The sequence below is a fragment of the Oncorhynchus nerka genome, linkage group LG9b (assembly GCF_034236695.1).
Source record: "Oncorhynchus nerka isolate Pitt River linkage group LG9b, Oner_Uvic_2.0, whole genome shotgun sequence".
Taxonomy (NCBI): domain Eukaryota; kingdom Metazoa; phylum Chordata; class Actinopteri; order Salmoniformes; family Salmonidae; genus Oncorhynchus; species Oncorhynchus nerka.
The window spans coordinates 12897870-12913674 of NC_088424.1; the positions used below are offsets into that span (position 1 = coordinate 12897870).

General features: G+C 42.7%; 1 protein-coding gene across 1 annotated transcript; it reads right to left on the reverse strand.

Annotated features, from left to right (window-relative positions):
* Positions 1-1862: 1862 nt before the first annotated feature.
* Positions 1863-15637, reverse strand: LOC115114286 (uncharacterized). The gene is made up of 4 exons (XM_065013340.1): positions 15573-15637; positions 3187-5176; positions 2622-2707; positions 1863-2306 (listed from the first exon to the last, which is right to left on the reverse strand). Exons 2-4 carry the CDS (start codon positions 5063-5065, stop codon positions 2295-2297), a joined length of 1977 nt encoding a protein of 658 aa, XP_064869412.1. The 5' UTR covers positions 5066-5176; positions 15573-15637; the 3' UTR covers positions 1863-2294.
* Positions 15638-15805: the final 168 nt, after the last annotated feature.

The window sequence follows — 15805 nt, forward strand, 5'->3', positions numbered from 1 at the left end:
CTTCTCAGGAAATGCAGTTGTACACTCAGCAGCCAGTTTGTTAGGTATACCGTCCCGATCACAAAAATAGCTCGCTCCTTCAGACAGTCACGTGGCCGTGGCTTAGTGTATATACTGTAAAGCAAGCAGACGGGCATTGAGCACAGGAGGCTGCTGAGGGGAGGACGGCTCGTAATAATGGCCTGAACTGAGCGACTGGAATGGTATCAAATGCATGGAAGCCATGTTTGATGTATTTGATACCGTTCCACTAATGCCTCCAGCCATTACCACGAACCTGTCCTCCCCAATCAAGGTCCCACCAACCTCCTGTGGCATCGAGGCATTCAGTTACTGTTCGACTGAACATTCGAATAGGCGAAACGAGTGACCTAAGCGACTTTGAGCGTGGTATGATTGTCAGTGCCAGGCGCACTGGTACCAGTATCTCAAATGGCTATCCTCCTGGGCTGTTCACACACACACACACACACACACACACGTGTCTAGGGTTTGCTGCGATGGGGGTGACAAACATCCAGTCAGTGGCAGTCCTGTAGGCGGAAACAGCTCGTTGATGTAAGGTCTAAAGAGAATGGCAAGAATTGTGCAAGCTAACAGGTGGGACACAAACAATGGCGCAGTACAACAGTGGTGAGCAGAATGGAATCTCGGAACGCAAAACTCTGCTATCCTGTCACGGATGGGCTATTGCAGCAGACCACTGCTCCTTTCAGCTATTAACAACTCTTCATTGGGCACGTGATCACCAACACTGGACAATTGACGAGTGGAAAAAAATATTGCCTGGTCTGAAGAAACCCGGTTCCTGTTGTGTCATGCTAATGGCAGACAGGATTTGGCATAAGTAGCAGAGTCCATGGACCCATCCTGCCTAGGTGTCATCGATACAGGCTCGTGTGGGGAATGTTTTCCTGCCATGTGTTAGGTCCCTTGATACCAATTGAGCAACAACTGCCACAGCGTATCTGAACATTGTTCCTGACCAAACTCAATAGAGCATCTTTGGGATGAGATGGCACGGGCTGTTCGCAGCATGAATGTACCACCATCCAATCTACATTAACTCTGATGCCTTCATGTCAGCATGGACCAACATCCCTGTGGACCGTTTGACACCTTGTAGAATTCAGGCTTTCTGGATGCAAAGAGGGGTCTGACTCGGTACTAGATGGGTGTACCTAAACTGTCCATTGAGTGTATAATGCATTTCAATATCTCGACACAGCCTTGTCCCATGAGTTCATGTTTATTACATTACATTTTACATCTGCGAAGTGTTGCTGAATATATGTAAGGGCGAGAATCCACAATGTTAATGAATAATTACAAATTTACTTTGTTGAATTGTTATGTTTCCAAAACAGAAATGATCCTGTAATATAATATTGTTAAATAAATAACTTTCCAAATGTAATTCCCTTCCTGTGGCTGAACATTTTATTGGATTTACAGCTAGCTTCCCAATCAATGCACATGCATTTCTAGGTAACAGGAGGACACAGCCAATTATTGTCCTTAATGTCAATCCAACTTTATTTTGGTGTAGCATTTTCAATTGAGAATGAACAAAAACACGTTCTCCATGAAACAACAACACTTAAAATGAATGCCATTTAAACGTTAAAGTATTCCGCTTAGAGTTTTGTGCTAGTCTAGCAAGTAATACTAAACCAACTGCAACCCAAAAAATATCACATTTGAAGGTTTAAAAAAAAAAAAAAAGGCATCTCAAAATGGCAATGTCAGGTCAAGCTTTGAATATACTATAAGTGGCTATCATATTAAACACTTTGCATGAAGTTAATTATGCAGGTAGTCATAATATACATTGTTTTACAAAAAACAAATTGGTCGCCACAAGTCCACCACATTTCTCATAGCCTTTTTAATTTAAAGTCTGTTTAGAATACAATACAAAAATGCAATATCTTTTGTATAACCAAGACGGTACTTAAAAAATGTAAAAATCTTAACCAGACAATATAATAACGTACTTGTCACATTCAAAAAGCATCTGGCAGTCCATATATCTTCAAATTCTCATCTCTTACATTTTTGTTTCACAACTTTAAAGCTACAGTGCCTGTAAATATTCAAGCTGTATCAATAGAACTGGAAAACATCTAAAGTTCAGGAAGTTGGCATCTGTAGTATGGCACGGTATTATTCTGGTTTGATGTTCTTTACTCTTGTTCATGGTTGACAAATAGTCCTGCCTCCCATCTCTGAGCCATGGCATTCTTTTTCCTCGGTCCTGGGGAGAGCGATTCTGGGAACTGGAGGAAAGAGTTTCACCTGTAAAACTGCATGCAGTTTCAAGGTGAAAATGGATGGTGATTTATTAAAATGGTTAATGGCAAAATATTATCGGGGAAATGTAATGAGCAGACTTAAACATGAGCACATGCAATGTTATTTAAATGAGTCATTCCGATTTCAATTTCGTGAGGCAATCAGATGACAAAAGCATTTTTCTAGCCTGCTCATGTTTGGCATTTTGACATGACAATGAACAGCACAGGGGAAATGACCAAGCTAGCCTAGTCACCTGAAAATGTGCTGCATCTGTTTTTTTACACATTCTGTTCATCTTGAATTATTGGAGATAGGAGACATACCCTATGGTCACATGACAGGGTGGAGCGGTCCAGCTTTCGAGTCCTTGATGGTGATGAAGGGGAAGACACACATTTCAATGGCACTTCTGAAAAAGAGCGAAACCAATTAATACTCATACATTCATATGCGTAGAGACCTATCATGAATTTGGACTAATTGGGAATGAGACGCTCAGGATATCCTAAGTATGCTATAAGTCTAAGGCAGGTAAGATGAAAAGATCAGCTGTTGAGTCAAAAATACCACTAATGATGCAATGAAAACACAACACCGCTACAAACCACAAACTCTTTTCCATAATGACCACGTGTACGTGTTCCATCCCTCTCCTCACCCCTACATGGGCTCGAACCAGGCACCCTCTGCACACATCGACAAGTCAACCTTGGAGCACCGTTACCCATCGCTCCACAAAAGCTGCGGCCCTTGCAGAGCAAGGGAAACGACTACTTCAAGGTCTCAGAGCGAGATCTGTCACCGAATTAAACACTATTAGCGTGCACCCCGATAACTAGTTAGCCATTTCACAACGGTTACACATGCACATCATTAATCAGCACATACCTGCTTTATCAAAGCTCAGGTTATCAAGGAGGTTTGGGGACACCAGGACGGTGTCGTACTTCTCCCTGGTGTGCATCTGGCTCTTCTGCCTCCTCCACTCCTCCTCCCTCTGCTTCACCATCTTAATCTCCTGGTCCACCAGGGACATGGAGCTCCGCGAGCGCAGCTTGAAGAAGGGGTTGTTGACAAATGTGCTCTCCTGGGTCTCCTGGCAGGAGGCCGAGCTCAGGCAGAACTCGGAGGCACTCCGGATGATCAGGTTGGACGTCTCCAAAATGATGACATTGGCTGACGTCTCCAAGGGCCACTCACTGTACCTGCTGGGCCCCGGAGATAGCAAGGATCCCCGGGTGCGGTGCCTCGGGCTGGTGGGGTAGGAGTCCGGCTCCAGGATGATAACATTTTGGGCGGTCATCTCATGGTAGGTTGCACCCCTTGGTGTGGGCGATGGGGAGGTGGATATGGAGACGGTTGGGTTCTTTGCGTTGGGAGACCTCAAAGGCCTGCATCCGGGATCACTAGACTCAAACATCTTCCGTTTCTCTTCCACCTCATGGCAAAGGCCTTTGCCGTACTTGCCGGGGTAGAGAGTAGTTGGTCGGGTTTTCGAATGTGCAGATGATTCTCCAGCTTGACCCTGTTTGGCAATCTCTCTCTCACGCCTGAAGTTCTCCTCACGCTCTATGGTCTGTCGTATCTCCCTTTCGACAGGGTTGTCTGAGTCCTCGTAAAGGGACCTGTAGCTGAAGTCATCCATACCGGAGTCTTCTGAACATGGGCTGAACTGAGTGTGTTGAAAGTCACCAAGGGCAAGGCTGTCAATTTCGGGGTCCCTCCTGGGTCGGTCAATGTTCCTGACGGGTGTGTACATGGCGCTGTGACCTCCCTGGCACATCCCCTGCTGTCTGACAGTGGGCTGGTGGACCTGGACCTCTCCTTGGGTCTGCTCCTCCATTTGACGCCACTGCTTCCGAGCCCCCTGGAAGTCCACATGCTCTGTACTAATGTTCTTGCTCTTCATTTCTTGTATCACACAGTAGTCTTTAGGAACCTTCTTGTCGGGGTCAGAGCTTGCAGAAGAGCTTGCAGATGTAGAACGACTCACTTTGCGAGTCCTGCCTTGGCTGACCTCTTCTTCATCCTCTGGAATTTTGGATAAGCCCTGGAACTTGCCAGAGGGCATGTCTTGGATCTCGCATTCTGTCGGGCAATCGGGTTGTTCAAGAACGCGAGGATCTCCAGTTTCACCCATGGCCCCATTCTCTGCCTCCCCTGCGGCTCTGTCCTTCTCGAGGGCCTCTTGAGCATTTCCATCACAACCTTCCTCCTTGTTGACTGTAGAGGCAAAAGTGGACCTCCACTGGTCGTCAGCCTCGCTGTCTGATGACACGATGGCCATTTCTACCTGGAGACAGTCACTCAGGTCATCTCGGTCAGGGTCATGACAGGACCCTGTTGAGACATCTGAGGAGACCTCCTCTCGGATGCGCTGCTCCAAGATGGACTCTTGTGTCATCGTCACTTCTGATGGAGAAGAGTTGCCCAGGTGACCTTGTGCAAGCAGGTCTTCCACCTTGCAAACGGGTTCACTACCAAATATACTTGAGGAGTTGAGTAACTGTGTTAGACTGAAATCATTTCGTCCAGTCTCAAAGTTGTGAGTCTCCTCCTCTCTGTTCACCTCACCACTTTCATCATCTTCGTCCGGTTCATCCACTGACGTTTTTAAGTTCTCTTTTGTTCCTCTGTATTCTGCGAAAGGTTCTCGGTCACATTCTTCCTCGCTTTCGCTAAGCAGGTGTCTCTGGTCCTCTGTTTCCCCAGAATCCATTTTATAGTCTGTTAGGTTCGCCATCTCTGAAAGCTGGCTGGTCTCCATGGCTATGGCCCCAGAGTGGGATTCTTTTTCTTTCTCTTGTGGAGTGTCGATAGCACTGCAGCCTTCAATCACTTCATTCCCCTTTATCGTCTTCACTCCAGCTGTGGCTCTCTATGGAAGCCAAATAAAACATTATCAGAGGAGAACCTGTCTTGGTATGAGGTATTTCTATCAGTTTTCTTCCTTCAATGGCTCTTTTTGAAGTGCGGTGGTGAGTAGAATTCTTTACATATTACATCTCAAATTTAAGAAATGTTTTTATTTTACCTTTTTTTTAAACAAGAGAATAAGAACCCCTATACCAGCCAGTACCCTCAGTTCGGTGTAAGAATTTAATTCCAAAACGCTATATATCAATTTTCTGGAATGTTGGTCAATTAACCTTTTTTGTTTAAAGAACTTATTAAATAGATTGTGTTTTTCCCCATCTAATGATGACATGGGGTTGTTAAATGACAGACATGAATTTGTTTGAAACCTATGACTAGATGGTTTCATTTCAGAGAGACCAACAATCACATTTTGTTGCGAAATGAGATGTATCCACCTCACTCTCACAGAGAAGTGTCCCTGCAAGGTTTTACACTGTGGTGGAATCATTGTAATCAAAAGGATAGACTTTTAGATTTCTTCAAAACAATCAACTTTATTATTTAATTATTGCAGTAATGGAGCTGGTCGGTAATCACCCCTGGAGGTGATCACTGCGAACTAAACGAGCTGGTTCGAGCCACATCATTTTATAGCAAAGTCCACAATCCTTAAGTCTACATGACAAACAGATGTATGGAATGGGTCACAAGGTTAAGATTTGTATGAAAGGTATTTATAAGTCACAGCAGACAGTATCTGCTGTAAAAACAGTTCTCATTGTGTAGAGACCAGGGTCTGGTCCCCCACCTCCATACTGCAGCCATATCCTCCTGGTACCCCAGTACAGAAACATGAACTCATGCTCTGGAATGCAGTATCACCCAAAGACATCGTAAATCTTCTAGAGGCCCATCCTCAGTAGAACACCCACAGATGAGCGTTCTAACAACCCCTTATTCTGTTGCATAAAACAGCCATTTGATGCAATAACAGCCGTATCACATAATCTTGTAATTTCTACCATAACTGTGAAATGTGACTCATTTCAGGAAACTAAGCATATGTCGCAAGTCACGACTTCACAGGAGGCATTTGAATGTTTCATTTTTTTGTTGCGTTTCTTTTGGCAGAAATGCCTTCAGGAACATTTGAACATTCATGTGCCTTAATTACAAAGTTGTATGTCATCAGTAAATACGAATAAAGTTGTTAAATTACGAGCCTAGTTGGTTTGGCCACAGAAAAAGGCAGGGACCTTCCCGCTAGCCATGATTGGCGGAGATAATGAATGGGCTGGACATGCTGAGAGATGACTGCATGGTAGACCAATCCGAAACTCATCTCTCAGCATGTCCAGCCCATTCATTATCTCCGCCAATCATGGCTAGCGGGAAGGTCCCTGCCTTTTTCTGTGGCCAAACCAACTAGGCTCGTAATTTAACAACTTTATTCGTATTTACTGTCTATAAAATGAGCTGCTTGTTATGTGTAATCCTTTCTACTGCAGTTTTTTTCCGAAAGATATAACATTAGCCATGGAAAACTGCAAATGTGCGCTCAATAACATTGCTGCCCTGAATTTATCAGACGCTATTGACAAAGGTCAGTGGGGAAAAGTTGGACTACTTTCAGGATGATGATTCTTATGGCATTGCACATGTGAACCAGAGTGACTTGACACAATGAGCCAAGCAAGCTGTATAAACAAGACAGAAAGGACCTCTTATTTAATGAAAGTGGTTGCAGTCTTTTTATTTTACTAGGCAAGTCAGTTAAGAACAAATTCTTATTTTCAATGACGGCCTGGGAACAATGGGTTAACTGCCTGTTCAGGGGCAGAACGACAGATTTGTACCTTGTCAGCTCAGGGGTTTGAACTTGCAACCTTCCAGTTACTAGTCCAACGCTCTAACCACTAGGCTACCCTGCCGCCCCTATCGTGAAGCGTTCATCCATGTATACGGGTAAGAGTCTAGCTACAGTTTCAGATATTCTACGTTTCTAATTTTGTCAAAGTTGTTTTCATTGCAAGTTAAAGCTCTCTATTAGCTAGCTAGGTAACGTTAGGTGGTTGGCTATCTAGCTAACATTATGTGTATCTGTGTAGTAATATTATCTCAGAAAGCCAATTACATTACTACTTATAGCCTAATGTTAGCTAATGAACCAGCTAACATTTAACCTATTGGCTAGCTATAACAATCGGTTTGTATTGCTAGTACTCTATGGGTTGGGTTTATAGTTCATTGTTTAGCTAGCTAGCTACATGTCTAAACAAAAGACTCCACTTCGCCAGATGATTGCATGACCCATCAAGTTATCCAGGAGTGTCTGACTGTGATTACGGCCATCTATTGTATAATAATGCTAAAATATTTGTATCTGGAATTTGTCTTTCAGTAGAGCACATCTGACTCTCCTCCACCAGTCATACAAGGAGAATGGTCTAATGCCTCCCATCAAAAAGAGAGCTTACACTTAAAACATGAGGACTTGCAGCAAGTTGTGAACTTCAACAACTACGCAAATGATAATGCGATAGTATTACCAGGGCGCCACCCCGGACAAAAACACTTTGGTGGAAAGCTGCTGCCATCTCGTGACAAAAGCAGTGATGTGACGTCTCTACAAGGAATCGATGACAACACTTGGTATGTAAGAGCATAAACAACACATTTGATTATTTAATTTACCTCCAACATGATTGGCACTACTTTTATTGATCTCACATTATTTGTGTATTTTCCAGAGGTAAGCATACTCGGGCTGTCTTCCTTCAGGAATCTGTGGCGAAAATTGCTGCTCCACATCTCAAGCACTAATCCCAGGACAGGGATTGTGAAGGGCAGCACTGTGACAGGGGTAAACATCCCACAGCTGGTTGGACTGGAGGATGGTACGGTGCTGGTGGAAAGCTACGGCTGGCAACAACAGCTGACTCTGCACTTCAGGCCGCTGCCACAGATCAAGCAGTACCAGCACTTCAGGTGAATATCATTTTCATTGCATTGTACGAGGTAATTCTTGTTATCTAAACTTGAACTGATGTTATGCAAGGTTGTAATGTCTTCTCAATTTGTTTTGTCATTTCCTGTTTTCCAGCTTTGATGCTCTGGTGCCTGGTGTTGTCGCCAAGGAGCTTTCAGACTCAGTCGAGACCAGGTTTTAGCTGCTGTGCAATGCTGACATCCTTCCTCCCATAGATGGTCTGCCTGTACAAGCACCACCTGGACTGGACACAGCTTGACAAATGTATATTTATGAAACGGGCTCTCCAAATATAGATTCTCTTGTTCATGTTTGGTTTGGACAGACCAGTTCATCACCGGGGGCGAGTTCCCAGTCATCAACACTATCTGCAGTGCCTATATTCACATAACTCTCTCTAACTTCCGGAGACACCTGAAACCCCACCTCTTTCAGGAATACCTAGGATAGGATAAAGTAATCCTTCTCACCCCCTTAAAAGATTTAGATGCACTATTGTAAAGTGGCTGTTCCACTGGATGTCTTAAGGTGAACGCACCAATTTGTAAGTCGCTCTGGATAAGAGCGTCTGCTAAATGACTTAAATGTAAATGTAAATGTCTAACACACACGCCATACGTTACTCCTACTATTTATTTTGTTATCCTGCTGCTCAGCCACTTTACCCCTGATTGTATGCATATAACTACCTTGTCTATTACCAGTATCACTGATATCGTTATTGATATTGTTCTTGTACATACGGTATATTATTTTGTTCTTTCTCTACAGGCATTGACACTTATTTTTTATTTATATTGACACTATCTAATTTTGATATTGCTAATATGCAAGTAACCATTTCGCTGCACCGTTTACACCTTCTGTAGAGACCTATCCACTTTGCAAGATCTGGCTCTGGGTTATAGAATTTCTTTCACATGACCCATGAATTTAGACAAGTGTGTCTGGGTAAGCGTCATCTAATATTTATAAAATATTTTTATCTGGACACTTTCTGTTTACCTGGAATTTGTACTTATTGTGGGCTACTAATTTTACCACTTTTAGTCTTAATCTTTACTACACTACTCACTGTTTACCACATGACCTCACAGGTGGGGCTGGTTTAAGAGGGTGTGAACAATGCTGAATGGGTGTAGACAAAGAGCTCTCCAGTAGGTGTACCAAAACACATTCCAGAGCCATTTTCTCAAAAGTGGGGTTACAGTGAGGTTAACTTTCAATGCAGAATTACTTTCCCATTGTTCCTCAAATGCAATGTATAATATACCATTTTGTAGCTCTGTGTCTCTGCTTTTATCCAATATGAAGAAAAAAATCAAATTTTGCTACATAAGACCGACTCAAGGCGGTCGGTCACAAATGTGACAAATAATTGAATTTACATTTTTTTTTTTTTTTTTAACTGTACAACTGATACATTTGAGACATAAATAATATGAGATCTGGATTCTGGTCAAACGTAGTGCACTATATTTGGAATAGGGTGCCATTTGGGAGGATCCCTAACTTCTAACCAAACTTAAGGCTAGATTTATGATGTGTTGAATTTATATGTTAAATATACAGTATTTGAATATTCCATTCCAGCTAAACAACGTGTATATATAGTGTTTTGCTCCAAAACCAATTGTAATGCACATCTAAAAGCTATGAATAAAAAAACTGGGGACACCCACTGGGCACAAAACGTCAATTCAACGTCTATTCCACGTGGAAACAACATTGATTCAACCAGTGCGTGCCCAGTGGGTAGTAATATTTTACACACACATTAAGGTAGCTATAAACATACACTTCTGATTAGTGGATATAGCGTTTTGGATGTAAACTCTTCAAAAACCATATCTCCTTATAGGTAGTATAACACCCACAATTGGTTAACAGGTTAAGACTTCGGTTCTCTGTGATATGACACCAGAGTTTCACCATGCCACTTTCATTTCATCAAAGCATTGTCTTCACGCTGGTGCTCACCGAGGGTGGGAGGACATCTTTTGATAGCATAAGTCACGATGAGAAGTGCTGCAAACTGAGCATGGCATCGCTCTAAGTGGGTTAGAATTAGCATGATTTCCTTCGTTTCCCAGCCAAGCATGTGATTCTGCCAGGGACACGTGGATGTCAAAGAATATGCAGCTGACGATTCATTTTTTTAAGGTGTCTTTAGATTGACATTTGGATGAGGTTTTCATGCAAAACATGCTATGAAATATGGTAACCACACCATTTTCTGTGACCCTTAATTTCAGTTTACATGTGATTGATACTGACTGTGTGGGGATGTAAAGCAACTACACACAATTCAGCCTACACAGAACCCCCCCCACACACACACACACACACACGATAGTCCTAACCAACATACAGTATATATCGCCAAGACAACATGTATTGCACAGTGAATACACCCACACACCAATACTGCCAATTCGCACCATTGAATTTGGCATGGGCTACCGTCCACCAGTTGACGGCAATTATTTTTCAAGTCAAGCTGCGTAGCGTGTATATTGCCTAAGATATGTGAAAGCTTGGAGACCACATACAGTGGGGAGAACAAGTATTTGATACACTGCCGATTTTGCAGGTTTTCCTACTTACAAAGCATGTAGAGGTCTGTAATTTTTATCATACGTACACATCAACTGTGAGAGACGGAATCTAAAACAAAAATCCAGAAAATCACATTGTATGATTTTTAAGTAATTCATTTATTGCATGACATAAGTATTTGATCACCTACCAACCAGTAAGAATTCCGGCTCTCACAGACCTGTTAGTTTTTCCTTAAGAAGCCCTCCTGTTCTCCACTCATTACCTGTATTAACTGCACCTGTTTGAACTCTTTATCTGTATAAAAGACACCTGTCCACACACTCAAACAGACTCCAACCTCTCCACAATGGCCAAGACCAGAGAGCTGTGTAAGGACATCAGGGTAAAATCCTGCAGCGCACGCAAGGTCCCCCTGCTCAAGCCAGCGCATGTCCAGGCCCGTCTGAAGTTTGCCAATGACCATCTGGATGACCCAGAGGAGGACTGGGAGAAGGTCATGTGGTCTGATGAGACATAAATAGAGCTTTTTGGTCTAAACTCCACTCGCTGTGTTTGGAGGAAGAAGGATGAGTACAACCCAAAGAACACCATCCCAACCGTGAAGCATGGAGGTGGAAACATCATTCTTTGTGGATGCTTTTCTGCAAAGGGGACAGGACGACTGCACTGTATTGAGGGGAGGATGGATGGGGCCATGTATCGCGAGATCTTGGCCAACAACCTCCTTCCCTCAGTAAGAGCATTGAAGATGGGTCGTGGCTGGGTCTTCCAGCATGACAACGACCCGAAACACACAGCCAGGGCAACTAAGGAGTGGCTCAGTAAGAAGCATCTCAAGGTCCTGGAGTGGCCTAGCCAGTCTCCAGACCTGAACCCAATAGAAAATCTTTGGAGGGACCTGAAAGTCCGTATTGCCCAGTGACAGCCCCAAAACCTGAAGGATCTGGAAAAGGTCTGTATGGAGGAGTGGGCCAAAATCCCTGCTGCAGTGTGTATAAACCTGGTCAAGAACTACAGGAAATGTATAATCTCTGTAATTGCAAACAAAGTACCAAATATACCAAATACCAAATGTACCAAATATTAAGTTCTGCTTTTCTGATGTATCAAATACTTATGTCATGCAATAAAATGCAAATTAATTACTTAAAAATCATACAATGTGATTTTCTGGACTTTTGTTTTAGATTCCGTCTCTCACAGTTGAAGTAAACCTATGATAAAAATTACAGACCTCTACATGCTTTGTAATTAGGCAAACCTGCAAAATCGGCAGTATATCAAATACTTGTTCTCCCCACTGTATATGCTAAGAATCACCTGTTGCTTTATCTGGAGAGAAAAAAAATACATACAATTAAGGCTGTGTGTATGTGTTTGTTTTTGCACATGTGGACCTGTGTACTGTGACTGTAATGGTGTTTGGCAGAGAACAGAATAAACCCATCTGAAAGAACAAATTGGATGCATTATGTATGGTCTAAATACCTCGCCCCCACCATTTCGGGTTGTTCCCCATAGCGTTTGAACATCGGGTCCTGGTACTGCAGAACAGGGAATCAGTACATTCGAGCCCTCAGGGCATCCAGCCCAGCCTCCATCCACAACCCTGTGCTAAGACCTGGATTCAACCTGTAACAGTAATTCATCCATAATGCGGTATCAATCTTATAGCCGATCGTTGGAGTGGTTACTTTGCCTGTACAGTTTCCAGTGGGAAGCTCTTAACTTGCCATAGTTCTGCTTCTCCAATCTCCAGTGCACCACCATACAGTACATGCTGTTCCTCGCTAATTGCTGTCAAGCACATCTACTGGTGTCTCTTGACTGCTTTATGGTTGGAGATCAAGTCCACTGGATGTGAATCTCATATTCATGAGCCAACATACTGTATATAAATATAGCTTTGGAACGGTTGCCTAGAAACTTGCTGATATGAAAATCCAAGCCCTCCTGGGGACAGCTTGTACAGTGTAAGAGATGCTTTTTCGTATCTTTCATCCTCTGGGTCAAATTACAAGTACATATGGCAATGTTAAATGTTCAGCTCTCTGCCATAACTGTGATGCCTTGATTTATCAGATGGACCAGATTTATCTGGAAAGATATAGCAGGGATGGGTGTTGAAAAGTAGCGTAGCCTAAACTATACACACACCATCAATAAATGTACATTTTACTGAATAGCCGTTAATAATTGTGAATGTTGTACAGTATGGTCGAAAAAAAAGGAATGAGGAGGAAATCATGGTTCTGTTGGTGTTTTGCAGTCGGTCAAATTACAACAGGCCTAGGCCCGGCAACCCATTTCACCTTCACCGTCATGTATCTTTGTGTGTCCATGTCATGTGTACTGTTATATCATGACCACAAGGCCCATGGTATGAACCTGTAGGCTACACATCACAACTGATAGGAAAATGGAGTCTTCTCTCTGCACAGCCTTTGATTATCTGCAGACACAACAAAGATGACATCAACAGGTTACAGCAAGATGACCTACCTGTTATCCTGTTGTGTGTGTGTGTGTGGGGGGGGTGAAAATACAACTAAAAGATTACTTGATTGTTAAGAATAAGGAGACCCCCCCCAACATCCTCTCCCTTAAGCCACATTTTCCTAGGATACCCAAACAACGGGAAAAATAACCATCATTTGCAGTGATAGGATGTGAAAGAAAATATCTTTATCAGAATGAATGCTTTTCTGTTAATAAATGTGTAAAATATCTTAATGTAAAGTTACTATTTTCTTCTTCATAAAGGCAAACCACCTGTTATATGGCTGAGTACCAATACTAGTTAGGATGTCAGCTCCAAAAGTCACACTGCGCAAATTACAGACGTTTCAACCATTCTGCAACGGGAATGTAGATAGATAGTAAATGCAGGCAAATGCCCAGAATCGTGACAGATAATCTCACGTAGCATGCCCTAGCCGAGCGAAATCCATGCGGTTGATGTACTCATCCATCCCTTGCGCATGCTACCAATAAAACAAATCTGTCCATGGCGAAAATATGCAGCATATGGATATATTAAACATCTGGTACCTACCAGCAGTCTCCAACAGAGCAACCAGAAGGATATCATCTCCAATTTACCCAGGCGCCTACATATTATTTGAACTACACTGACAAGTGGAGAACTCAACCATGCGGCCACCCGTCGCGAGTAATTCAGGTTTGATTTGGAGAGTGAACATATTTGCGTTTCTGTGGGTGTGTGTGGTGGGTCTCGGTTGGAATCATCGATCTGCATGGCAAACTTGTCTGAAGTTAACTAGAGCAGACGCGATAAGTATTGGCATAAACGCCACTGAAATGCATTGAATCACACGCGACCCCGGCTCTTCTCTCATAGCATCCTCCCCAGTCACATAGATACGTTGGGTGCGCATGCATCGACTTCTGCAGCGTCTAGCTATCGCCCTCAGGCTCCATCTCTTTCAGGGACCAGCTATTGAGCGTTTGATTTTGCCCACGCACTTTTTGAAACACTAGTCGATTTTCATGACCAAGGTCACTGTTGCTCTCCGAATCATTAGTTAACTGATTGATTATTTATTGTGGTCCTTCGTCTTCTACCTTTAGCTGACAACATGTTATACATTATATACACTCTTTCTCTGACATGTGAGTGAACCATCTCTGTCTGGTTTTGTCCATACATTTCGTTCCTATGACCATGTCTCTCGGGCTGTCGGGGTTGTGGTATTAATATGATGTAGCTACAGGTGGAAAATTAGAACATCTGTAAAACTCAGCTGTTTCAAAGATAAACCAGAGCTGAGGGGCACCAGTGAAGCCTTGGGTGATGACATGTATTTAAGACACAGTTGACTCACTGCCATACAAAAGCCATTCAAATCTGGATAAATTATGGATTTTTAAGCAAGGTGGATTCTCTTCTGTGCCCAATATTTGGGATCAATTGTTCACTTTGGACACTTTGTGATAAACGAGGCATTAAAGGTGTTAGTTCATTAAAATCAGAAGATAACCCCCAGAACCACCATATCTACATACATACAGAAGAGAACCCCCCAAAACCACCGTATCTATCACATACATACAAATACAGGAAATCTATACAACACACAGTTAGTTCTATTTGCCCAAATTGGTTAAAATTATATACCCCTTATATATCCCTATCTTTTGTAATGTGAATGCCCGTAAACTGGAACCTTTTGGTTTCCAAGTGACATTCCATCTGTGCAAAATACCTGAAACTGTATGTCAGAGTAGCTTTCAAAAGCTCTTCCCTCAACTCACGACAACTTGGCTCAGCCCTCCACCCAGAAATAAAAAACCTATAAAGCGAATAAATAATCATTCAAAAATAAACTCCCCTCAGTCTTAAACCAGTGGTACACTTGACAACCTCTCCAGTGTGTGCAGGAAAGTGCAGTGCTGCTGTGAGTGTTTCTACAGTTGAATCCACCCTCTTGTGTTTTCTCCTAAACTCAGCTGGCTCACTGGAGCAGAGATTTGTTTCTATCCACTTCACCCACACACTGAAGCAACAACAAGATCAGAATCGACCAAATATCAATAACACAAGTTATTTATGTTTAAGCATAGCTCTCTCCCTCTCTACCATTTTGTCTCTTTGTATCTTTCATTTTTTCTCTCTCTTTCCCTGTTTTTCTTTGTCTCTATCAATCTTTCTCACTCTTTTTGTATTTACTCAATACTCTGAACAGTTAATCATTTCTACAAAACTGTGAAGTAATTTAATGAACTTCCTACTTTGGTCACTGTCTCTAAAGTGCCTGTAATGATTCTCAGCCTGATGCTGAAAAACTAGGTCATGACCAAACGTCATAGATACAAAGTGAGTGTTGTGTTGCTGCTCTCTTACCTCTCAGGGAGTTTCCAAGGTGATCCGGGTTTGGGCTGGTCCAGTGGTGGAGTGAGGAAGTGGAGTGTGCTTGTCTGTATATGTCTGACACACAAACACACACACACACACAACACAATACGCCACAGCGGCAGGCAGCGACACAAATCGGGTACGTGGGAATCAACCAATCACAAAACAGCAGTTTTGGTGACAGTTGTTACACACACATACTATTTGATGTGGTGTTACAG

What these genes read in the sequence shown, in the direction of transcription:
- LOC115114286 (XM_065013340.1), bottom strand. Translation starts at nt 5,065, where the DNA reads ATGGAGACCAGCCAGCTTTCAGAGATGGCGAACCTAACAGACTATAAA. An exon ending in CCTGAGCTTTGATAAAGCAG is followed by an intron (nt 2,708 to 3,186) that starts GTATGTGCTGAT and finishes GCTCTTTTTCAG; the next exon opens with AAGTGCCATTGAAATGTGTG.